At 39.8% G+C, this 26,358-nt stretch overlaps 1 protein-coding gene across 10 annotated transcripts in view; it reads left to right on the forward strand.

Annotated features, from left to right (window-relative positions):
* agtpbp1 (ATP/GTP binding carboxypeptidase 1) overlaps positions 1-26,358 on the forward strand; it is a 239,741-nt gene that overhangs the window by 156,866 nt on the left and 56,517 nt on the right. For 5 of the 10 annotated variants that reach the window (XM_078214452.1, XM_078214449.1, XM_078214451.1 and 2 more), the window contains 7 exons: positions 329-473; positions 2,288-2,441; positions 4,196-4,376; positions 9,349-9,478; positions 16,514-16,645; positions 24,420-24,506; positions 25,149-25,325. In XM_078214452.1, the coding sequence (XP_078070578.1) occupies positions 329-473; positions 2,288-2,441; positions 4,196-4,376; positions 9,349-9,478; positions 16,514-16,645; positions 24,420-24,506; positions 25,149-25,325 (1,006 nt within the window). The remainder of the gene's footprint in view (positions 1-328; positions 474-2,287; positions 2,442-4,195; positions 4,377-9,348; positions 9,479-16,513; positions 16,646-24,419; positions 24,507-25,148; positions 25,326-26,358) is intronic. The other 5 variants (XM_078214458.1, XM_078214454.1, XM_078214456.1 and 2 more) reach the window with 1 other exon arrangement.

The raw sequence follows: 26,358 nt of genomic DNA on the forward strand, positions 1-26,358 counted from the left end.
TTAAAAAAACTTTCTTAAAGGTGCACTAACATCACAGAAGTTTGACACCTTCCAGGACAAAGTTACCTGCTTGATTGGCACTCCTTCCACAAACATTCACTCCCTTCACCACCACCACCTAACAATGGCAGCATTATGTACAAAATGCACTGCAGGAACCTCTCAATGCTCCTTAGACAACACCTTCGAAACCCACAACCGTTACCACCTAGAAGGACAAGGGCAGCAGACACATGGTAACACCACCATCTGGGAATTCCCCTCCAAGTCACTCACCGTGAAGCTTTTTCTTTGAAGATTTTAACAGATTTATGCTTTTTCCTTGTAGGAATCATTTTTCCAGAAGTTCAATAGCAGCTGGAGGTCTGAAAGGCAAATCATATTACACTCTGACATTTACAATGAACTTCACCCACAAGGATGATGTGTGCTACTTTGCTTACCACTACCCATATACCTACTCTACCTTGCAGGTAAATGCTGATTGTTAATTGGAGAAATGTGCAATATGCAGCCAATGCTTGCATATTATGCAGTATGTGGATGGCTAAACTCAACCCTCTTCATTTTGCTCTCATTTCTAGTTAAGATGCTGTATTGTGAAACCTCAGCTGGATGTTAGAAGAAGTAATTCCTTTTGGTTTCGGATAGATTTTCAGATTGCATGTACATTAAACTCATTGCTTCATCGTAGAGCTTGGGTTCTGAATTGTGTTTTGTTGAAAGCTCTAAAACAATTGAGATCTTTAGTTTTTATATTTTTTAAAAGGTTTGATGCCTTTTGAGTATTGGCAAATAGTTGACTGCACTCATGTTCTAATTTTATTTTACATTATGTTGGAGGGAAGTGGAATTTCCGTTTCATGTTAAATTAACCTACTTTATGACTACAAATGGTTTCTTCTGGTCTTGGATCATAGTAACATTTCCAACCAGTTTCTATACATAATGCAACTGATGGTTCCCATTTTATTGTAAGTGTAATTACTTTTAAAAACATTTGGTAATCAAAATGAACAGTCTCATTGAAAGAGCTTTAACTCCCTTTAAAATTTATTTGGCTTAACACTCCTTCAGAAGTAATTTTGTTGTCTAAATAAACATGTTTTTGTCAAAGGACAATACTTTGATCCAACATACGATATTCATTCATTTCCAGTAGATAGGATCTGGTTCAAGCCTATATTTTTTCCAGTAAATGGGCATTTATTGAGTTAAATGATATTCTCAACTTTTCTAATCTTAATGATTTGAACTTTTGTTCTTTTGTTTGTTTGTCTGTATTTGTGAATTTTTGTTTTTAAAAAGTCCTTCACATATAAGCTGGTTCAATAGCTGATTACTGGATCATAATCCATTCTGATCACATTTCTTTAAAACGTTTCCACCTGGAGCATATGCACCTGAGGGATATAAACTCATCAGAGTGTGTGGCACAAACGAACCTCTGAACATAATAGACCAGAGAAGATTTGCAAGATATTTCCAGCATTTTTCCCCAATCTATAATGAATTGGTGCTGGACCTGTAACACATGCTGTCACCATATTGAACCTTTCCAAAAGAATACAAGGTTTGTAAATTTCAAATCCGGAAGTTTGACTGGTGCGTTGTATGGGATTGAAGATCTTTGCCTCCAAGCACTCTGATTTACATCACAGAGACAATGGGATCAGGAATTTCTCTGAATTGGAAGCACATGCTTCAGTTAGTAGCAGATTAATGCATCACGATAACATATGCCATGAATTCTACTTTTATGAGGCAGCCTGAATGTACTTGGCATTAGATGACAGAATTATCTCTAAATTGATTGATACAAGTCAAAGATTCTTTGGATTAATGATATAGGAAATGAAATAGTAGTAAAATATAGGGTGTGAGGGCAGGCTTAAAGAATCTGGTACATAAATTGCACCTTAAATGGAACCGTAGATCTATGTTTTTTTATATTGCACTAAGTACTATATTTCAAAAGTACCTAATTGGCTGCAAAATGATTTGGGATGAGCTGGGATTATGAAACCCGCTGTATAGATGCAAGTAAATCTTTTTTAATCATCAATGCTTTTACAGTTGGTCATCCAACTCAAGTCTGGATCAAAGCAGTCGAGGCACACATTTTGCCATAAAAATTACTCTTTCTGAAACTGTTTGGGGTCAAATTGTGATCTTCACATCTAACCACAAACCATCATTTTCAGTCTTAATGGTAACTAAGTCAGAATATAAATATAATGTCCATTATTAACAGAATTCTAAGCATTTTCTTGTCTTTTAAATAAAGATGCACATTCAAAAGCTGGAAGCACTACATGATCCTCAGCAGATTTACTTCCGACAAGATTCGATCTGTGAAACTTTAGGAGGTAACCCTTGCCCTGTACTGACCATTACTTCTGTACCAGAGTCCAAGTCCTGGGAAGATCTATACCAGTTTAGTAAGTAACTTGCCATGTTTACCTGAGCTAAGCATTGTAGTTCATTTATTTGTACTGTGTGAATGCATTGAATGTGACCTGTAACTTGTTTATAATTGTCTTAAAACCAACAAATATATTCACTGAGTTTTGGACATGACTGATTTCTTAATCGGGTGTAAGCTTTATTATTTCTCTCAGTCATATTTTAAGTACAATTCCACAGGCACTCTTCAATAACTCAATCAAGAAATAATTCTTGTGATGAGCAGACAGTAATTGGTAACAGGCTGTTTAGGGCTCTTAGTCCAATCCTGTTCCCATGTAACATTGATATATTCTAGGGTTGCTTACTGAATAAGTGGGAAGTGTGGTTATTGGCCCATAATTGCAGTCAGTGTTGAAGGGACAGGGAAAGGACAGCATTCGCCACTCACCTCAAAGAAAGCTGCTAACAACCGGTTTGGCAGGCTGCAGAATGTAAGTTTCCTGTTGTTCAAAGTGAGTTTCAATTTGGAATCTTCTATGCGGGATCTGTGACCTCCATGCATGTTGTGGACTAATTTCCATATTTTGGAAACCCCTCTCGATGAAGGCAACCATAGATGATGAGATTCATCGTCGCCTCCACTGTGCAGGCTTAGCCTTCAGCTGACTGAGGAAAAGTGTATTTGAGGATCAAAATCTCAAACCCAAGACTAAGGTCATGGTTTATTGGCGATCCCTATGCTTCTGTGTGCTTCAGAGACTTGGATGACCTACAACCGGTCTCTCAAAGCAGTGCAAGAACTTCTAAATCTGGTAGCAAGAAAGGTGGTCCAACAGCAGCATCCTCTTCCAAGTCAACTTGACCAGTATTGAGGCGCGAATCACTCAAAGCAAACCCCACTAAGATGTGGCATGTCATTTGTATGCCTGACCTCCGATTCGGAAAGCAACTGTTCAACTTGGAACTCAATCACAGCAGGAGACTCCCAGGAGGACTGGGTAAATGCTTTGGGGATATCCTCAAAGAATCCCTGAAGAGGTCGAATGTACCCATCAACTCATGGGAGACACTGGCTTGTGACCAACCACAATGGAGACAGCTCATTATGGAAAGCACCGAACACATTAAGAAGCTTTGTCGGGTGCATGCAGGGGCAAAGTCCAGATATTAGAGGGAATGCACAAGCCTTCAAACAATCCATCTACCCAATCCATCTACTTTCAAGCACCACCAACCCTACATATGGCAGTGTTTTCAGATCTTAACCATTTCAGCAGCCATTGAACTGGAGTGCAAGCAAATTGTCCTTGATCGCAAGGAATTGCCTAAGAAGAAAGTGATCATAATTCTGTTATAGATTTGGCATAATTATGGAAAAGGACAAAAATAGACCAGCAGTAAAAGTTCTCAACTGGGGAAAGGATATTTTTACTGAGCTGAGATGTGATTTTGCATAATTGGGCTGGAAACAACTGCTTGAAAGTAAATGAGTTGCAGTGGGAGGCATTCAAAGAGGAAATAATGACAGTTCAGAATAAGTGTGCGCCCATGAAGAAAAATGATAGGACTCTAGAACTCCCTGGATGCCAAGGAGCATGCAGGATAGAATAGAGCAAAAAAAGAAGGCTTATGTCAGATGCCAAAAGGTCAATATTGCAGAAAGCCTAGAGGAGTTTAGAAAGTACTTGTTACTGTTTACCTGTCATAATTTGCATTATATGATTACTAATATATGAAGCTGTTAGCTTTTATGTAAAAAACTATAATGATATAAAAATGTTTGCAGGAAATCGACCTTACATTTTCTTAACGTCTCGTGTCCACCCTGGAGAAAGTAATTCCAGCTGGGTGATGAAGGGAACTCTGGAATTTTTAATGAGCAACAACTTGGCAGCTCAAAATTTACGGGACTCCTATATTTTCAAAATTGTCCCCATGCTGAACCCAGATGGAGTCATCAATGGAAGGTGAGGCAAGCCTGTCTACATTGAAATATTTTGTATTAATATTTGTACAGTTTTAACAAATGCACTTAAGAATTTACCATTCTAACAGCTGATTTTTAAACAATTAATTGTAAATAATTTTGGAAGATTTTCTAGAAAAAAGACATCTGGAAAATAGAGTATCTTTATTTCAGTTACTGCTATTGATTCAAACTTTCACTACACGATTCTATAAATGCTCATATTTGAACTAAAAAAAATAAATTGATAGATATATAGGTTCTTTGCTTCACTGAAGTAAGTTGTCAGTATGCACTTTCTCTTCTAAATTGTTAGAACTCTTTGGTAGTACTACTTCTCTCGCTTCTTCCCATTTTACAGGTCTACAATTGCATAGAATCATAGAATCCCTATGGTGCATAAGGAGGCCATTTGGCCCATTAAGTCTGCAACAACTCCCCCTACAGAGCATCTTACCCAGACCCTGTCCCCATAACTCAATTTGTTTACCCCACTAATCCCCTAACATACACATCTCGGGGCACTAAGGGGTAATTTAACATTGCCAATCAACCTAACCTGCGCATCTTTGGAGTGTGGGAGGAAACCGGAGCACCTGGATGAAACCCACACAGACACAAGGAGAACGTGCAAACTCCACACAGTCATCCAAGGCAGAAATTGAACCTGGGTCCCTGGCACTGAGGCAGCAGTGCTAACCATTGTGCCACCTTGCCGCCTTACATGCACACATCTGTGAACAATAATTGACAGGAAAATACTCCGTGTGCATTCAACCTGTTCTGTATACTTCTGATAACCTTCTGGATCACCATGATATACAATTACACTCCACCCAAACCATTTTATCTCATGGGAGTAGTGAAAAACCAGGTTAGTGATGCAGATCAATTTGAAGGGAACAAAATCTGGGACATTCCTGGTTTAGGTCACTTAGCTGACCAAAACAATTACAGGAGATCATGTTACCCTCATAATTCTTTTATATGAGGTGATCTCCACCCCAGCCAGAAATTGGTCCAGCTCTCACTTGATGGAATTCAGAAAACTGCAATCTGTCACAAGAGCTGAGTGTAGAACCACATTTCATCAGAATCTGGCCTTTTATATTTAAAATTATAATTTCTGGTCCTCCCTTACTAATTTATTTGGAGCAAAATGTCACTCAAACACAATCTATTCTATATATATCTTGCAAACCTTGATTAAATCACCCCTAAGCCTACGTGCTGTAGAGTTCCAGCTTTTTTAGCCTATCATGATAACTGCAGTGCTTTAGAACTGGTTTTAGAGTACTGGTTCTTCACTGCACCCAAAAAGCCTTAATGTCCTTCAAATAAGGAGACCAAAATTGGAAACAGTATTTTAAGGTCTTGTATAAGAATAAAAATATGTATTTACACATGCGTGGCAGTCACAGATTAAAAGAAAGGTTATAAATTCAGATGTATAAGTGGAAGAAAAAATAAACGAGCTCAAGCCAGGCACTGAAATTAAAATTGTTGAGAACATTTCAAGCATCCAAGCAAATTTTCAGGTGTATATGTGCAGTAGGCAAAGTATAAGAAAAGATATTTGCCTGGTTAAGTACTGTCATTTGAAAGATGTTGGAAAGCTACTTAGTTTAAATCTGCCTTTACCTCGGACATCAGTTTCCAAATCTAGCTCTGCATATTTCTGGGTGATTGATCACCTACTGGTTGACCATGTACTGCCTAGCCATGAGACAACCAATCACCTGGCACTTAACTGCAGTTTGCAAATTATATTGCACTTGCCTTCCCCTTATAAAGATCAGGTCCCCTGTAATTAAGTGCCTTTACTCATGGTTTCAGATCAACATCTGTTGTGAAAACCACAAACTATCAAAATAAAAGCACATAGGCGCAAATTGTGAACGCTCTAATTTCCTCCTAGATTGCTAGCAGTGATACCCAAGAGGTTTATCTTCCATTGCTGGAGATTCCCAGTCAATCCACTCAGGTTGATAACCCTAACTGACACCATTGAATTGTGTCTGTGAACTTGTGCAAATAAATAATTTAGTTCAAGTGTGCATTGTTAATCCCTTGCCTGTTTTAGGAAGGTTATTGATTTTGAAATAAAAACTGATTTTCTTTCTACTTACCTGGGTGTTGGGCTCTAATTATTTCCCTGATTCCTTTTAAAAACTGAAACTCCCAAACAAGCTTTATAAATCATCAATCAAAATTGACTTTGAAAGTTCCGTATTTAGGATTAAAACTCTGAGGAACAATGGTATGTATGTGCATTTGTCGTGTTTGTACTATATAATAAAAGTATATGTATGAGATTTTCAGATTGTATCATTTTCATCTATGTGTTAAATGCAGTAATATTCATGACCTTATGGAGAGTCCGAATGAGAATGTTGGTTGGACTAAGCAGTGGGAAAGATGTATCCAGCCACAAAGCTCGACTTTTCTCCTGGGACACTAGCACCTGGCTGATTTATCTTCCACTTCACGAGTTTCCTAAACAGTCCATGAGGATTGGCAGCGCAAGCTGGAAAAGGGAAATTTGCTCACAACAGATCATAGAATCAGAGAATCCCTACAGTGCAGAAGGAGGCCATTCAGCCCATCAAGTATGCACCAACTCTCGCAATGCATCTTACCCACACCCTAACCTCATAATCTCACACATTTACCCTGCTAATCCCCCTCAACTACACATCTTGGGACACTGAGGTGAAATTTAGCATGGCCAATCATGACCTAACCTGCACATCTTTCCTCGGAGCACCCGGAGGAAACCCACACAGACATGGGGAGAATGTACAAACTTCACACAGACAGTCACCCAAGGCCGGAAGTGAACCAGGGTCCCTGGCATTGCAAGGCAGCAATCCTAACCACTGTACCACCGTAATGGCAGTTGAGAACTTAGATTGTAAGCAAATAAAGATAGATATGATTAGGTTCCTAAGCTAAACAGTACAAGATCTAGAGAGAATGTGGATTTAAATTACCAATTTTTCAAATTACTCAATTTACAATTTGAGAATTGTAAACATCATAAATGTTTGAAAATATCTTCACAGAAATATTTGAAATATCCAAAAGTACTTCATAGAGATGATGGGATAAAATATGCATGCAGCCCCAAAGAAAAGGGGCCTTTAGGAAAGGTGGTCAAAAATCTTTCCAAAGATATGAAGTTTAAGGAGAAATTTAAAGGAGGAGAGGAAGTTAGAGGAATTTAGCAACAGAATTCCAGAGAATAGAACCCAGACAGTTGAAGGCATGATGACTAATAGATAAAGACAAAGGGGATGTGTATTGGAGATCAGAGTTACAGAAGTAGAAGTAGGTGGTAAGGGTTGAAGCACAGAGATAGTTAACAACGATGAAGAGACTTCAGGATATGGAATAATTTGAACACACATAAGAATTTTAAATTTGAAGCTCCAAGCGGTTAATGGTCAATTTTTGTCAGGACAGGGGTGATGTATGGGCGAGACAGGGTACACGTAACAGAGTTTCAGATCAGCTACTTCATGGAGCCTGCAGAATGAGAAGCCAACTGGAAGAGCATTGAAGAAATTGAATTTTGAAATTACTGAGATATCCAATGGTTTCATTTGTAGATAGGCTTCAGAAGGTTTGATGGTGGGTGGTGTTATAGGAGTGGCAGTAGTAGTCTTTTTGACAGGATATGAGATTGAAAGCTCAGCTCACAGTCCAATCTGATGCTGAGGAAGGCGCACCTTATTCAAGACTGAATATTGATCAAGCAATCTGAAAACACGGAGTTAGTAAATGATATTCAAATAGGGAGTTGCAGTAGAAATGGACACTGATCTGGGTAGTGACAAAGACCTTGGGAGAAGGGAGTTAGAGAGGAACCTCTATGGGTGGGATTTTTGAGGAGGAATGATAGTGGTAGTGTTAAGAGAGGGAAGCAGTGCCTGAAGAGTGCAAACCATTTGTAGTATCACTTGGCTTGAGAGCAAGAAAGAGAAAATGAATGATCAAGAATTGGGTTGAGGTAGGAGGAATTGGGTCTCGTGGATGAGATGAGTTTGGATGAAAAAATACAGATGGGTGTTCAGGGGAAGAGTGGTGGAAGGAGTCCAGAAGATTTAGTTTATTTGCAAGGAGAAATGGGAAAAGCATTTGATTAGATCATGTCTGTCTACGTGCTTGAAATCAATGAACTTGTTGCATTTGTTTTTGGAGAAAACTGGCAGGGAAGAGAAATCTAAGAAGGTAATTAGGATTAAAACCTGCAGTTATTTTTGTCCTTGAGCGTGATTTTAAAGTAATAGTTAGTATTGCCAGAGGAGAGTACAACCTGATGTGGTCAAACCAGATATGCTAATGCATGACTAAACATGTGCCAAGTACTGTCAAGTCCACTCAAGTTCGCATTTTTAGACTTAAGGGAGTAACGGTAGAGGTAGTCTAAAAGTGACGGCAAGAATGGAATATGCGCAGTTTGCTGGATATACTCCTGATAGTTCACTGATGAAGAAAGAAACCAAAGCCAGTTTTTACATGGTAGAGATCTATTCACAAGAGTAAAACATAACAGGTATACATCTCCTGACTCCACTCTGCTCTTGTATCAGTAAGTGTCGCTTTATATGTACTTGGCTATCCATCCAATCAATGCTTCCCATCTGTATACTTAACCTTAATTGATACAATTAACAAGGGCATTGAAGTTGCGAATAATGTGTGGCTGCAAGGATGTTGTGGTGTGCAAAAGATTATAGAATACTGTGTTGAATTCCTGAGCTGCTGGGAACATAGTCTTATGGCAAAGAGCACATTCAGCCATGAACAAGGAATGTAGAATATAAGATTGAATAGATATTTTTGTTTCTCTTTCTCTTTGCAGTGACTCTGTTTGGAAGATTAAATTGAATTGACGTATATTTCTACGGAAGGAATTTGCTGGAAAGGCTTCCCAGTTATTTCATTTTTCTGTATATTCTGTTTTGTAGCCACCGCTGCTCCTTAAGTGGTGAAGATCTAAACCGACAGTGGTTAACCCCTAACCTTGAACTTCACCCAACGATTTACCATACCAAGGGCTTGCTGCAATACTTAGCCAGTATACAACATACGCCTTTGGTAAGTACAATTACAACACCTCTTTAATTCTAGTTAGAAACAATATTAGATTCTATCTCAGTCCAACATTCAGATATAAATCAGGAAAAAATATCTATCTGCTGAGGGATAAATCATCTTTAGTAGCACTGCTTTTTAAACTCCTGTGTTGTAATTTCACCTTTTATCACTCTTAACTCGTAGAGTCACATTGAGAGCTGGATTTGGTGCTACCGTCGCAGTACCCGGATGGCAGGGATCTGGCATCGGTCTGTGGTGGTCAGCGGCAAGCTCATTCATATGAGTGACACCGCTTGCCACTGGCAGGGATAGCTTTGACGTTGGGAAGCCTGCAAGACCTGATGGCCAAGCAGGAGAAGGCGCCATATTTGATTTGATTTATTATTGTCACATGTATTAACATACAGTGAAAAGTATTGTTTCTTGCGTGCCATACAGACAAAACACACCGTTCATAGAGAAGGAAACGAGAGAGTGCAGAATGTAGTGTTACAGTCATAGCTAGGGTGTAGAGAAAGATCAACTTAATGCAAGGTAAGTCCATTCAAAAGTCTGACAGCAGCAGGGAAGAAGCTGTTCTTGAGTCAGTTGGTACGTGACCTCAGACTTTTGTATCCTTTTCCCGAAGGAAGCAGGTGGAAGAGAGAATGTCCGGGGTGCATGGGGTATTTAATTATGCATGGCTGCTTTGCCGAGGCAGCAGGAAGTGTAGACAGAGTCAATGGATGGGTGGCTGGTTTAAAGGGAAGCCAATTATGTGTTAAGATTTGGAAGTCATTTTGCGAGCATTTTAAGAATGCTGTGCAGTTTAAAGCTCCAGTACCTGAATTTCTGTTGTCCCAGCACAAAAAGGCCTTCTGATGCTCGAGGAAAAGATCCTTTTACTATCTGACAAGATCATTTGGTGGCATCAGTGGGTTTAATTGAAGTCTAAGATGTCGCAGTTCAGCCAATACACCCTTCCAGTGCTCAAGAACGAACAAGGGTGGATGATTCTCATACTGCCACTACCTCGCCCTTTCCTTGCAGGCAGCCTCTTAAATATCCTCCCCTTCAAAACTCAAGTCTGCAATGCCACATTAAGGGATGACCCCTCTGCATCTCAGTTGTGCGCTGCCCCTTTAAATTTTGGACCCGGCACTTCTAGGTTCTGAACTTCCTTCCTGAGGATTCGCTCCTCGTTTTCAGCTAAGCAAATTTTTACAGAGAAAACATTTCCAAGATCAATCCTGTGCCTTGTGACTCAGTTTCCTGGAAGTCCAAAGGACTTTCTTAGTGAGTCAAGAAGCCACATATAAGTAGCCAGCTTTGACTGGGTAAGTCACTAAAGGTGTGGGAGAACTCATGAGATTCACTAAATTGGAGTGGATTAGATTGTCAAATTGCACTTGAATTACATATATAAGTGGGCAATTAAACAAATCAGTTAGCTTCCCACCTCAAGCATTTGAGTTTCCTGTTTTATTACCTTCTCACCTCTGACTTAATCGTTTATAGTTTTCCCGCTGCTCGGAGTAGGCAGCACAACCTCATGCCCGCCTGCTATTTTGCGTGCTTCAGCGGGCTCCGCAAAATCTAGTTCTGAATGCTTTCTTTTTTGAGTCACGTGTGATTCAGATAAAGGTTTTCACCAAAAGGTTTAGTTCCAGATAGTTTAGCTATTTCTGTTACAGTTTCACCACGTTATGCAGTTCTACTGGTAAATTCAATCTTGTGTGCCTGTCAGTGCCAATGTTTTCATGCTCTTGCAGCCCAGGAGTGATCCATGACTTTAATGCCAATATTTCACTTTGTAAATTAAATAAATGTTTTTGAACTGGAAAGTGTAATTTTCACCCAAAACAGGCTGTTGTTTGAAATCATTCAAATTCAAGATATGCTAAATAAATCTAGCATGTCTTGAGAAAAATAAATTTTGAATGTTACACTGAAGTTTGCTTAATCCCAGTACCTGTGGTACTGCAGCAGCTATTTTTAATCAAATTACATTAACACTTGTACCATAACTGATTCATATCATAGGCATTAAGAACTAACAGAGATAGGCCATTTGATCCCTCGAGTCTGCTCTGCCATTCAGTAAGATCATGGCTGCTTTGATTGTGGTGTTAATGCCACATTCCTGCCTGGGTAAGATGGCCTCTTTCTGTAGGGATGCTATGAACTCCCTCGTAGATCAGAAATCCTGTCTGCTCAATGTTGAATATTAAAGGGTATGTAAAGGACCGGACATTAAGAACAGTTGGAAGGGTGGCTCCGTTAATTAATAATGGCATTAGTACATTAGAGAGGGCTAACCTACCTTCAGAAAACCGGGATGTAGAAGCAGTTTGGATTGAGATGGGAAATTATAAAAGCAAGAAGTGGTGTGGTGTACAGGCCCTCTAATTGTAACTGGTAGGACAGACTATAAAAGAAGAGACAATGGGAGCTTGTCAGAAAGGTACAGCAATAATCATGGGGATTTTTAATCTATATATAGTTTGGAAAATTCAGGTGGGCAAAGGTAACATAGATGAGGAGTACAGAGAATGTTTTTTGGGAACAATAGAACAATATGTTTGGAGCTAATCAGAGGATGGGCTATATCAGACCAGGTATTGAGCAATGAGATAGAATTAATTGAGAACCTCATAGTGAAGGCACCCCTAGGTAGCAGTGATCATAATCTGATTAAATTTTACATTTAATTTGAGGGAGAAAAGAGTGCGCTCAAAACTAGTATTTTAAACTTAAATAAGAGCAATTATAAGGGCATGAAAGCGGAGCTAGCTAAAATGGCCTGGCAAATGTGCTTAAGGGATAGATCAATAGATGTTCAGTGGCAGACATAAGGGATATTTCAGAATATTTAGAATAGACACATTCTAATGAGAGAGAAAAATTCCAAGGGGAGGACCCATCATCTGTGGTTAACTAAAAAAGTTATAGACTTTAAGTTAGATCTTAATAGGACCTTAAGTAAGCGTTAAGGTTATTAACTGAACTTGTGTTTAGTTAATCTACCTATATTTCATATTCCATTCTCCTTCTCCCAAACAATTTCTTGATGAGTGACTCACCTGATGAAGGAGCAGTGCTCCGAAAGCTTGTGATTCCAAATAAACCTGTTGGACTTTAACCTGGTGTTGTGAGACTTCTTACTGGTAATAACCAGGTTGTAATTCTCAAAAGGTGCAACAGAAAGTAGGACAGTGTGAGAACAGGAATATATACAGTTGCAAGAATATTAATTCAGGATTAATGCATTTTCCATTGTTGGTCAAGGTGATATAATATTCCTGTCATAACAAATATATATTTTAACATATTAAGTATGCAACTGCTAAGACTGTGCATTCCGTGGCCTATCATGCTTAGGTCTCAATGCTCAATTACAAACAGAAACATCGCATGAGAGGTGAATTGTCTCATGAGGGAATTTAGCAGATTAGAATTTACTCATCAGGTTCAGGCTGCACTTCAGTGGCACTGTGCATTTTATGATATTTTATCTCTGCCAGTGTGACATCAGTGCTAACTAAATGTAAAACCCACCTTTATTTTTTAATTGAAGAAGCTACTATCATATTGAGGTAAAACGTTGTCAACTATCTCAATGTAATAGCATTTTCATGTTGACCTACTGAAAGTGGTAATTACAGGAGAGATGGGTAACATTTATTTTTAAAATTAGATTTTAGCACCTTAAAGGGACAGGACATCTTAATCTTGTGTTTAGTGTATTAATAAGTTATCTACCTTGTAATTATGCTTGTTTGTGTTCCTTTCTAATGTCTGCCTTTTTTTATTGTTACGATTACTAATAATAGAGCCTTTGCTTTTCATAGAGCAGGAAGATTGCAACAAAATCTTGTCCAGTGTCATATTTGCACTATTAACGCTGTGTTAGATCTGAAACATCTGTTGACATGAGCTGCCATTATAGATTCCTTGAATTTTGTTGTTAAATGATATTTCCGATGTAAATCTAAGACCACTGCCTTTGTGTAGCATTCAAATTCATTCCAGGCAGGCCTGTTGGTAATATGGGAAAATATTTATTCAGAGGCATAGGAAGTCTGATTCCAAAAAGATGTGGAACTTGTGTTGATTTACAGATAGTGAACTCTCAATTTTCCAGGGCATTTCACTGTACTAAAGAATTGAATATAAACTGGGCAATTCTATATACAGCTTAGGACAATCTTTGAACGTCACTTCAGGTTAGTCTTGCTTATCTACAAGTAGGTAAGGATGAAATTGATGGATGCCTTGTAGCCAGTGTTTTGCCTTAATCGTTCAGCCAGAATGATCTAGCAAAGGAAAATTGGAAAAAGCAAATTACTATTTTGTGAGCATATATTTTTTAAGGAAGCAATGTTTTTCTTTCATCTCGCCGAGCAGTTTTGTAGTCTTTTTCTGCTGTTTAATTAGCAGTGTTAACTTCACAATCCATTTCTGTAAAGGACACTAATTTTGCATTTGCATTCCTATCCTAGTTGATTTGTCTTTTGGTGTAAATCTGTGCTCCAGGAAAAGATACCAGAGCATTCAATCATCTATTTTAATTTATGAGCTAATTTTCAATTTTGATGGTATTTGCAAGAGTTTCTTCCATTTAACCACTAAAAATATCAAAACATATCATTTTCAAACCTATGCCATGTTAATTATGCAGGGTGGAGGGGTGGGGCTGGGTGGAATGCTCTTTTGGAGAGTGGGGGCAGACTAGATGGGCCAAATGGCCTCTTTTTGCACTGTAGGGATTCTATGGTTCTATGATTTCTAAATCACAAATCAGTGAATTAATTTGCCGTTGGATGAAGTACCATAAATGAGCATGATTGAGCACAAAACAGCTGATGGAATAATAGTTCTGGATGGTCAGGACTCTACGCCATGAAATGAGGTTTGCTGGTTTATATGAGTCAATCAAAAGAATTATCCATATGGTTTTCATAATTTTGAAATGGATGGTTAAGAATTAGTACGCTAATCACAAAATAGTAACCAACCCATTTGTTGTTTAAATCAGACATTCCGATAAGTTGCAAACTAGAGAAATTAATGCACTTAAATTAAAATTTGCAGCAAAATATTTAATGCATCACAGTGGTGCTGGATTACATTGATTATGTTGAGCACTGATTATATTTGTAGGAATTAATCAATGCCTTAATATCAGGTGTTAAAAATGACCGTAAACTTTCAGATTAAATTGGTAACTTTAGTTTGAGGAAACAAAGATGCTTGGCAAATAAAACAATTGTTTCATTTTCCAGCACTGACATCCTTCATAAAACTCACCAAGGAAAAATAAGTTTGTTGATAGTTTGACCATTCACTTACTATAGGCAAATGTGGGATCATTCACTTTGGGCCTAAAAGACTAGATCAGGGTATTTCTTAAATGGTGGAAAACTGGAAGCAGTGGAGATCCAAAGAGATTTGGGTCCAAGTATCTGAACAAATACAAAAAGTAGGAATAAAATGCGAAGGGCTAGAATTCATGTGCTTCAGCTATACCTGGTCTGATTGGACCACACTTGAAGCTTTAGTATTTATGTGGCTGGTCCAGTTCTGGTAAAAGGTAAACCCACCCCTCCCTTCCCAGCCTCAGATGTTGACGGTAGGGGATTTGGTCATGGAAATGCCAATGAGTATCAAGAAGGGAAGATTAGATTCACTTCTTGCAGTTAGCCATTGCCTAGCACGTGTGTGGTGCAAGTACCCAAGCTGAATGTTGCCCAGGTCTTGCTGCATGTTAGCATGGTCTGCCTTAGTAGCTCAGGAATCTCAAATAGTTGTGAGCACTGCAATCATCAGTGAACTTGCTACTTCTGATTGTATGAGAGGATAGCCTTAAGAGTGGCAGTTGACCTTTTGTAACCTTGTAATGTTATTGAAACAAATGATTAAATTTAAGGTGACTGTCGGGTTTCTGGAGGAATAATTGGCCAAGAAGCAAATATTCTAGAGGCAGTCTCCTACCAGCTCTGACACCTCATATATGGAACATATTTTTAAAATATGAATTTTTGATCAGGAGGATTCCAGGGAGACATTCGGCACGGTGGCACAGTGGTTAGCACTGCTGCCTCATAGCACCACGGACCCGGGTTTGATTACCCACTTGGGCCACTGTCTGGGCGGAGTTTGCACATTCTCCCCATGTCTGCGTGGGTCTCCTCCAGATGCTTGGTTTTCTCCCACAGTCCAAAAGGTATGCTGATTAGGTGCATCGGCCATGCTAAATTCTCCCACAGTGTACCCAAACAGTGTGGTGACTGGGGGATGTTTTTTTACAGTAACTTTATTGCAGTATTAATGTAAACCTATTTGCGACACTAATAAATAAACTACTGCAGATCCAAGAAAAATCTTTGTTTGGTGGCAAAGATACCAATATTGAGAATGCCCCTTAGGATGGGCTAAAGTGACCTCTAATGAACATGACTGGAAAATCTTTGGTCAGGTTGAGAGAGGAAGCCCAGATCATGATGCATTTGAGCCAATTGGTAGGGCCACACTGTTTCACTTGGGCTGTTATGATTTTATGTTGTTACAGACTTTAGAAATCACTGGAGAAACTGACCGGTTGGTCTGGTGCTGCAAATGGCAAGAACAGCCAAGTGGTCAGTGAAGGACTGATAGTAATGGCAAGAACAGTGCACTGTGTGGACTTTTGAGGGGGAAATAGATTTATTTATGTAGCACCTGTAATCAAGAAATGAATTATTATAAGAAATCAAAGCCAAAATGTGCAGCAAATGTATCATTCAGGAGAAGTAATTTTCAGAAGAAGCAAAGTGGCATCCAAACTGCAGTTGGAAAATTTGGCTGACTGCTACCAGGTATTAAATTGTGTAATTACAGTGTGATGAATTCACAGTGGACATTTCCATCCTAAATTTGTAATGGAAAACATTGTCAGATGGTGGTATAAGGAGTGCCTGCAGACCAAAAGATTTCTATTATAAATAGAGGAAATTAAAAACAAGTTATGTACAAACTTTCTATCATGCCATTTAGTTTCCAACATTGTTTCTGCAGGTTTTTTGTGATTATCATGGTCATTCACGCAAGAAAAATGTCTTCATGTATGGGTGCAGCATAAAGGAGACAGTGTGGCAGACTGATGTTAGTGCTTCCTCTTGTGACCTTCAGGAAGATCTTGGATACAGGGTGAGTATTGCACTCCATACAATATAAATGATACATTCCTAAATTTTCAGTGACAAGTAATTGTATCTATTGGCAATAGTAGTACTGTAGCTAGAGTAAAAGGTTTCATTAATAAAATATGACTGTTTTCTATTTTCTGTCCAAAAGAAAAGGGCCACTTAGTTATATTATTCTACTTTAATACTATCCATTTTTGTGTTTCTTTTTATAATTCTACACATGTATTGTTTTTATAATCATCATTTACACCTATCAATCATCTGTCCTTCAACATCTCAGACACAGAGAGCAATTGCACTGGCAGCTACTTGTGTTGCCTTAAATATGGTTATGACCCTTGGGAATCAGTAGATGGCACAGTAAGCTTAACATGTTTTATGGCAGTACATGAATCAGTTGTGTTTGGATAACTTGTACGTTGTTAAGATCTTTCACATAGGTTGTCCGAGAGCTGGAATGCCTCTAATCAGTATAAATGAGCAAGCAGGCACTGTGGATGTTGTCTGTTCAAGGCATACCTGCTGCTGTCTCTGGGAAATCATGCTCTTCCACTTAGGCCAGAATTCTGTTAGGCTGATGGGAATCTCACCCACTGGCTGGAAAAGCAGTGGTGAACCCCTGTCAATTCCATGGGGGAGGCCCGATGTAATCAAATGTCTTTTAGGCATTTAAGTAGCCACCGTCGAGCCTTCCCTGTGATTGATGTGCCTCATGGTGAAAGTCCCGCCTCCTGAGAGCTGCCACCAATCACAGGCTGGCAGCACCTCATGCCACCTTGGCAGCAGGAGCAGTTGCTGCCACAACTGGTGTCACGGGAATTACCAAAGACCCATGATCATGGTGGCATCCCAGACCAAAGGTGAGTGAAGGTGGGATGGGGCTTGCAATATGTTGGGGGCATAGGGGAATCGGAGGCAAGAGCAGTCCCATCCCAGTCTGATGCCAGGTATTTTAATGGGGCACAGAGTGTCTTATGGCGAGAGGTGGTCTTCCAAGGGTCTGGGAAAGCCGAGTGTCCTCCATTTAATTAATGAATCATCACTAAATTGCAAAATCATGTCAGTTAGCTCAATAATGACCCTATGACATGCCACTGCCAGTGACTGAGAATCCCAGATAAGCCCATTTCACACTCCTGTTTAATCTGGGGAAGGTTTTGTGACCATTGGTAGACTGACACAGAGGCCAGAATTTTACTGGCCCACCTGCCCCGATTCCAGGGGCAACGAGGCCAGGCGAATGGCGTTCTCTGTTGGCCTCGGGCAGGATTGTATGAACCTCGGGCAGATATGCCAGTAAAATCCCGCCCAGATTGTCTCCTATGATTAAGTGGGCTCAGTCGCCATGTTTCCTGCTGCAATGGGCTGCATTAAATCCAGTCCATCGTCTGTTTTATATACACAACGCAAGTTCTGTTTCCAACGCAGCTTAAAACAAAATACTGACACCGTGGAATCTGTTTTCTTAATTTTATTATTGATTAAATTTCTCGTACTAGAAAGTAGAACACGGAAGTAACAGTCAGACCATTGGCAGCCATGAAACTACCTGCATTATAAACAAATGGCAAACATAATTGCTGCAAAATTAATAATGACTTCCAATTCCATACCTAAAAAGATGTATGTAAATAATTGGACAGCCTGTGCTCTCAATTTGAAGACCAGTTCATATTTACTGAACAACAACTTGCATTTCTATAGCACATTTAACGTAGCAAAATGCCCCAAAATGCTTTAGAGGAGCATTATTAAACAAAATTTGACACTCTGCCACATGAGAAATATTAGGCCTGGTGACTCAAAACTTGGTCAAAGATGGTAGATTTAAGGAGCATCTGACAGCAAGAGAAAAAGAGATGGAGCGGGTTAGGGAGGGAATTCCAGGCTTTAGTGCTTAAGCAACTGTGGACACAGCTGCTAGTGATCAAAGAAAGATTTGCATTTATAAGAAAGAACAAAGAACAGTACAGCACAGGAAACAGGCCCTTCGGCCCTCCAAGCCTGTGCGGCTCCATGGTCCAACTAGACCAATCGTTTGTATCCCTCTATTCCCAGGCTGCTCATGTGACTATCCAGGACTATCTTAAACGATGTCAGCGTGCCTGCCTCCACCACCCTACTTGGCAGCGCATTCCAGGCCCCCACCACCCTCTGTGTAAAAAACGTCCCTCTGACATCTGAGTTATACTTCGCCCCTCTCACCTTGAGGCCGTGACCCCTCGTGATCGTCACCTCCGACCTGGGAAAAAACTTCCCACTGTTCACCCTATCTATACCCTTCATAATCTTGTACACCTCTATTAGATCTCCCCTCATTCTCCGTCTTTCCAGGGAGAACAACCCCAGTTTACCCAATCTCTCCTCATAGCTAAGACCCTCCATACCAGGCAACATCCTGGTAAACCTTCTCTGCACTCTCTCTAACGCCTCCACGTCCTTCTGGTAGTGCAGCAACCAGAACTGGACGCAGTACTCCAAATGTGGCCTAACCAGCGTTCTATACAGCTGCATCATCAGACTCCAGCTTTTATACTCTATACCCCGTCCTATAAAGGCAAGCATACCATATGCCTTCTTCACCACCTTCTCCACCTGTGTTGCCACCTTCAAGGATTTGTGGACTTGCACACCTAGGTCCCTCTGTGTTTCTATACTCCTGATGACTCTGCCATTTATTGTATAACTCCTCCCTACATTATTTCTTCCAAAATGCATCACTTCGCATTTATCCGGATTAAACTCCATCTGCCACCTCTCCGCCCAATTTTCCAGCCTATCTATATCCTGCTGTATTGCCCGACAATGCTCTTCGCTATCCGCAAGTCCAGCCATCTTTGTGTCATCCGCAAACTTGCTGATTACACCAGTTACACCTTCTTCCAAATCATTTATATATATCACAAATAGCAGAGGTCCCAGTACAGAGCCCTGCGGAACACCACTGGTCACAGACCTCCAGCCGGAAAAAGACCCTTCGACCACTACCCTCTGTCTCCTATGGCCAAGCCAGTTCTCCTTGTATCCCATGAGCCTTAACCTTCTTAACCAACCTGCCAGTGCTTAAGCAACTGTGGACACAGCTGCTAGTGATCAAAGAAAGATTTGCATTTATATAGCTCTTTTCATGACTGCTGGATGCCCCAAAGCACTTTGCAGTCAATGTATTTCTTTATGAAGTGTAGTCAGTGTTCGGGCGGCACGGTAGCACAGTGGTTAGCATTGCTGCTTCACAGCTCCAGGGTCCCGGGTTCGATTCCCGGCTCGGGTCACTGTCTGTGTGGAGTTTGCACATTCTCCTCGTGTCTGCGTGGGTTTCCTCCGGGTGCTCCGGTTTCCTCCCACAGTCCAAAGATGTGCGGGTTAGGTTGATTGGCCATGCTAAAAATTGCCCCTGAGATGCGTAGGTTAGAGGGATTAGTGGGTGGATATGTGGGGGTGGGGCCTGGGCGGGATTGTGGTCGGTGCAGACTCGATGGGCCGAATGGCCTCCTTCTGCACTTAGGGTTTCTATGATTTCTATGAATGAAATGCCAATTGCACTGAGAAAACTCCCATAAATAGCAATGTGATAATGATCAGAGAATTTTTTTTGTGATGTTGGTTGAGGAATAAATATTAGCCAGGACACCAGGGATAATTCCCCTGCCCTTCTTCGAAATAATGCCATGGAATATTTTACATTGGTTTAACGCCTCATCAAAGACAGCACCTCCAATAGTGCAGTGCTCCCTCAGTACTGCACTGGAGTGTCGGCCTTGATTTTTCTGCTCAAGCCCTGGAGTGGAACTTGAAACCAAAACCTTGTGAACCAGAGGTGAGTGTGCTACCAATTGAGCCACAGCTAATATTCCTCTGGTGGAGCAATTTTTTATTTATTCCCACACAGGCATCACTGGCTAAACTAGCATTTAACGTCCTTCCCTAATTTCACTTGAAAAGCTGGTGATGGTCCACTGCCATGAACCACTGTTGTCTCGTGGTGTTGCTGTACCCACAGTGTTGTTTGGAAGAGATTTCGACCCAGCAACAGTGAAGGACTAGCTATATAATTCCAGTCATGATGATATGTGGCTTGGAGAGGAACTTAAAGGTGATGGTGTTCTCATGGTATCAGATGTCCTTGTTCTTTCAGATATAGAAATCATGGGTTTGGAAGGTGTGATTGAAGGTGCCTTGCTGCAGTGCATCTTGTAGATGGTACACACTGTTGCCACTATGCATTGGTGGTAGAAGGAATGAATGTTTCAGTTTTTCATTTAATTAAAAGATTTTATTTAATTAAAATTGAGAATGCACAATGTTAGATACAACATAAAAATGTTTCTTTAAGTTTTTGTCTAACTCATGCAATATAAAGTTAGCAGGAATGCAGGAGAACTTTGTGGTGATCATTATATTCAGCTACTTTCTTGTGCTTTACTGTTCTGTTTTCCCAGTCCATTATAGCACCAAATCAGAACATTCTAGTAATTAGGACTGATAATGCTGCTGCAGTAACAACAGGGCTGTCGGATGCAGACAGAACGACACAATAATAAAATAAATTTCCAGAACAGACCCTGCACAAGAAACATGACCCAAATACATTTCTTAAAGCCACAGTATTGTCACACTATGATAGTTTGTCTTGGATTCTGGCCCTAAAATATAACACACTCATATCTGTGCGGCAGAAGTCGAAGATTTGTGACTCGTCCCAAATTGGGCTATGGGCCTTGTCAACATATATTGAGAATGACAGACTGATTTAAGGCCAATTGCCTTTCTGGCAGTAGCCCTCTGGTAAATCCTAGGAAATGCAGTGGGGTTCAGGACAGGAGAAGGTCTATCACAGATGGGAGTGACCCACAATAGCGCTATGGGCCAGGAGGAGCATTCCTGCTTCCCCCTTGGTTTCGTATAAAATATGAAGAATGATGGTTAGGTTGCTGAAGATGCCCTAAAAAAAAGTTGGTCAGGCAGAACTGGCCCCAGTGCATGCCCCGCTCAGTCCTAATAAACTTCTAGCTAAGGACCAAGCACCGATTACAAACACCTTTTTAGTATATGGGCCTAACATTTGTTATTCAGGGTGTCTGGATATTGCTGTATTTCAGGTCATAGTGTTGGGAAATTGAGTGCAACAAGGTTCAATTTCTAACCTAAATCTTCCATCTCATCAGTATCATGTTCAAGTCCAAGACCTGAAAGTGAAATAGCAGTTCCTTTACACTTTGCTCGTTTTAAGGTGACTTTTATTTTGTAAGTTGTTTTAATGACTCAGTCATTAGCCTGTTATACACTTTATTTAAGAACTGATAGTTACAGGTATTCAAGACATTTTATTCATTGGTGCAGTATGTGCTTGGGAGGGGGAGACTAGCTGCATCACCAAAGCACTTGCGTGAACATTATTTTCTAATGAAAAATTAGTCATTTTGATTTTTTTTCCACTGGCTGGAAAATTGATCTTTTACAGCTGATATTGAGCCAATAAAAGAAGTAGTTTTTCCACACTTCCAATAACCATGATGGATGTGGGAGGCATTTTAAACTAGCAGAAAAAAGGTTACGTTTGAAACAGGAAAAGTGATAAAGTTGAGATAACACACAAAGAAAAACTGGTGGTTGATCGTAGATTAGACACTTAATTCTCAATATAAATTTGTTTGTAGATGTAAAACAGTTTTAAATGTTTACTGCTGTAAGAAAGGATTTGCATTTATAGAGCATTTTTCATGGTCTCACGATATCCCGAAGCAGGTTACATAAAAGCACTTTCGAAGTGTAGTCACTATTATACTATGGGGATACCTATAGTAATACATTTTCCCCCAGATTCTCTGAGCAAAGAAAGGAAGCAGTTATTCCAAAAAGAAATCGGATTTCCTGAACTTATTAGAAATCTGAAGGTTGAGAGAGCTGAGATGATACAAGAGGAAAACAAGAATGGTGTACCTAGGCGAGAATCTTTTGCAGCCATTTTAATAAAGATAACAATTTTTATTTAAAGAGATGCATCAAAGTTAGGGAAAGAAGTAGTTTCTGGCTACTGCCAGAAAGTTAAAAACTGTAGCACTTCATTTTCACCTGCCAGCAATAAGTTGAGAGGAGCGCATGGCATGAAAAATATCCAGGAACTTTGTGAGAAGGGGCCAAAAGGCAATTTCTTACATTTTTCACAACTTAATATATAAAAGAGAGAGAAGGAAATCTAAATCAACAGGACTAGATGAAATTTATTGATTCAAGGAAAAGAACAAAAGAGTAAATGCTTCAGCTATACTTTATCATAATTCATAGAAGCAATCCAGAAACTGAAAATAGTTAACATTCTGATTTCTCTAAAAGGTATGGATAATTCTGGAAATTATAGCAAGGTTAGCTGAGTATCTTATAGTAGGAATCTGTTACAATGGAAGAAAATCAGTGTGTTTAAAGACTGAAGACAATTTAAACCTAATATAACTTCACTAAAATATCATCTCATGCCAAAGATGGTTATTATCAGATTTCTTTGCAAATGTAACAGAATTGTTTGGTGGTAATAATGGGGTAGGGAATCTACCCCACTAGATCCTTAGCTTTTGGAAGAGCAACTCACTCGCACGAGATAAATGCAGTCCTCGCAAATGCTTCATGTAGTACTGTCATCACTTTAGCAGTAATCACATGGTCTGGTTGCTGGGCAAGTTTAAATTTGTTTAAGTTGATTTATTATCACAAGTAAGCTTACATTAACACTGCAATGAAGTTACTGTGAAATCCCCTAGTTGCCACACTCCAGCACTTATTCAGGTACACAGAGAATTTGGCCTGAATTTAGCACATCTTTTAGACTGTGGGAGGAAACCAATGCAGACACAGGGAAACCATGCAAACTCTGCACAGACAGTGACCCAAGCCGGGAATCGAACCTGGGTCCCTGGTGTGTGAGGCAGCAGTGCTAATCACTGTGCCACCTGTAACGTGGGTAACTTGCCTGCAGACTTTATGTTGGGACTTTCTACTTGTATGAACGTTCAGCCAAGGCCAATGATGTTTCCTGAGCAGTGGCCTGCATGGATCTTTTCCAATGATTAGGAGCCTCCAGTAACCAGAAGTGACAAATTACAGTTTATAAACTAGTGCATGTGTACAGTGTAAACTAGCTGGATGGATTCTGTAGAATCTGGATCAAGACTCTCACACAGCTGCTGTCTGGAAGTGCTTCTCTGTTTTAAATGCAATGTTCAAAGGAAACGCTACAAGGACATTGAAGGTTTCACTTGGGAGTTTTTATGTCAACCTTGAGTCCTGGGAGATGCTTGCCCAGGATTACTGCAACTGACACACCCAAATCCTTCAAAAGCAAGTGCAGATCAGAAGCACAGAGAAAACACAAGGAGAGGAATCCGAGCCAACAGTTTGTCCAAAACTCAGTTATATGCTGTATTATGTTTGCAGTGGAACCTTTGGGCACTGATCGGCCTTTACAATCATCTACATACTCACCAGAACCTAACCAAGCACTTCAAATGATGAGCATGGTCAACTTTGCCTCAAAGGAAGAGAAAAAATGCTTTCACCAAACTTTGATTATAAATGTTTATTGTTCAATTGAAATATTTTTTTTCAACTTTAAAAACGCATTGCAAAATATAAATTCCATATAGCTTGTTTTTTTTAACGGCATGGCGAGCCATTATTGCAAACTGTACAATTAAGCCAGAAGTTATAACCATATAAAGTTTCTCATTAGCATTGAAGTATTATTGCTGTGTTGGAATTTGAATGTGTCCCTTGATGTTTAGTTGTTCTGGGCTTTCTGCGCTACAAAGCTGATGGAGAAGAATTATGTGAAAATAAAACATGACAGATTTGGACATTCTGAAACCCAGGTAGTATTTTTGACAAACATTTACGATCACATGTTTGATTTTCCTTTTCTGTTTCCAGAGTTTCCTACAGCCATTTTCAGCCAAGGCAATGACGACAGCCCTGCTTCTAGGATGGGGCAGTCATAGAATCCCTATAATACAGAAGGAGGCCATTCGGCCCATCAAGCCTGCAGCAACAACAATCCCACCCATGCCCTATTCCCATAACCCCATAAATTTACCCTGCTAATTCCCTGACACCAAAGGGTAATTTAGCATGGCCAATCCACCCAACCCGCACATCTTTAGAGTGTGGGAGGAAACCACAGAATCTGGAGGAAAAGCACACAGACACAGGGAACACATACAAACTGCAGTCGTCCATTGTCAATAGTGAAACATGTGGGTATAATGCAGAATGATATCCTCATTAGTTTTCCTCTGGTCAGCATCCTTCGATAGCAGGGTTGATAGAAGCTGCTTGCACAGCTGCAATTCAACTTGCTTATTCTACCTAAATACACAGTTAACTACTTATACAGTTTTATTGTTAACAGCAGCAGGATGTGGCAGAAGGGTATCTTCAGCAGACTAAAGTAAATTGTTGCTTTGTATTAGGTAGCTAAATTTTATGCTATATTTTCCTGTGTTTTGACTATTTAGACTTTGCCAAAGGTACTGAATCAAATTGCACCAGCATTCTGCATGAGCAGCTGTAGTTTTGTGGTGGAGAAGTCCAAGGAATCGACAGCCCGGGTTGTCGTGTGGCGTGAGATTGGTGTGACGAGGAGCTATACCATGGAAAGCACATACTGTGGTTGTGATCAGGGCAAGTACAAGGTAAATAAGAGCTTAACTAAATTTCACTCCCTGAAACTAAAATCAGGTGAGGTCACTTTGAAGTTTGCAGCCTGATTATCCAGCCTTTGAAGAAACAGTCCAATTTTCCTCCCATTGGTGGTTTTGCACAATCCACCAGATTCCTATTCGGGTGACAAAGTTCAAATTGACCCTGAAATCTCTAATGTTGTGCAGTACATTGAAAGTGAGATAAGACGATATCATACATGAAGGTGCTCTTAGAATCTAGAGTTTTTATATTGATTCCACCTCCCCCCAACCCTTTAGGAACGATTTTTCACTGAACAACCTGGAAATTGATTACACTTAATTAATTGTGTCTATGTATGTTTAAATAATCCTGGGACATTTTCAAATCAGAAATGTGACCTATCAGGTGAAATAAAATAGAAAAGTCGTTTCTGCTAGGCTTTCATTTCTTTTAAATTTGGAAATATCTGCATGCAGCATTCGTAACAAGATAGATGAATTGATGAAACAAGTAGAACTTAATGGGTTAAAGGCAAAATACTACGGATGCTGGAATCTGAAACAAAAACAGAAAATGCTGAAAAATCTCAGCAAGTCTAACAGCATCTGTGCAGAGAGAATAGAGCCGACATTTCAAGGCAGGATGACCCTTCGTCAGAGCTGGGTATAAATGGATATGGTCTGATAGCCATTACAGACATATGGCTGCAAGGTGACAAAGGCTGGGAACTGAATATTCAAGGGTATTTGACATTTCAAAAGAATAGGAAGAAATAAAAAGGAAGTGGGTGGTTCTGCTAATGAAGGATAAGTTAGTACATTATGGAGAAATTATTTTGGTTCAGAAGATCAACATGTAGAATCAATTTGGGAGCAGATGAGAAATGGCAAGAGAAATAAAGCACTGACAGACAGAGTTTATGACCCCCCCCACCACCACCACCACCACCAACAACAGTAAATATTAAGAAATCAAGGGGTCTTGTAAGAAAGGTACTGCAATAATCATGAATAATTTCAATCTTCATATAGGTTGGACAAA

This window comes from Mustelus asterias, chromosome 6, assembly GCF_964213995.1.
Source record: "Mustelus asterias chromosome 6, sMusAst1.hap1.1, whole genome shotgun sequence".
Classification (NCBI taxonomy): domain Eukaryota; kingdom Metazoa; phylum Chordata; class Chondrichthyes; order Carcharhiniformes; family Triakidae; genus Mustelus; species Mustelus asterias.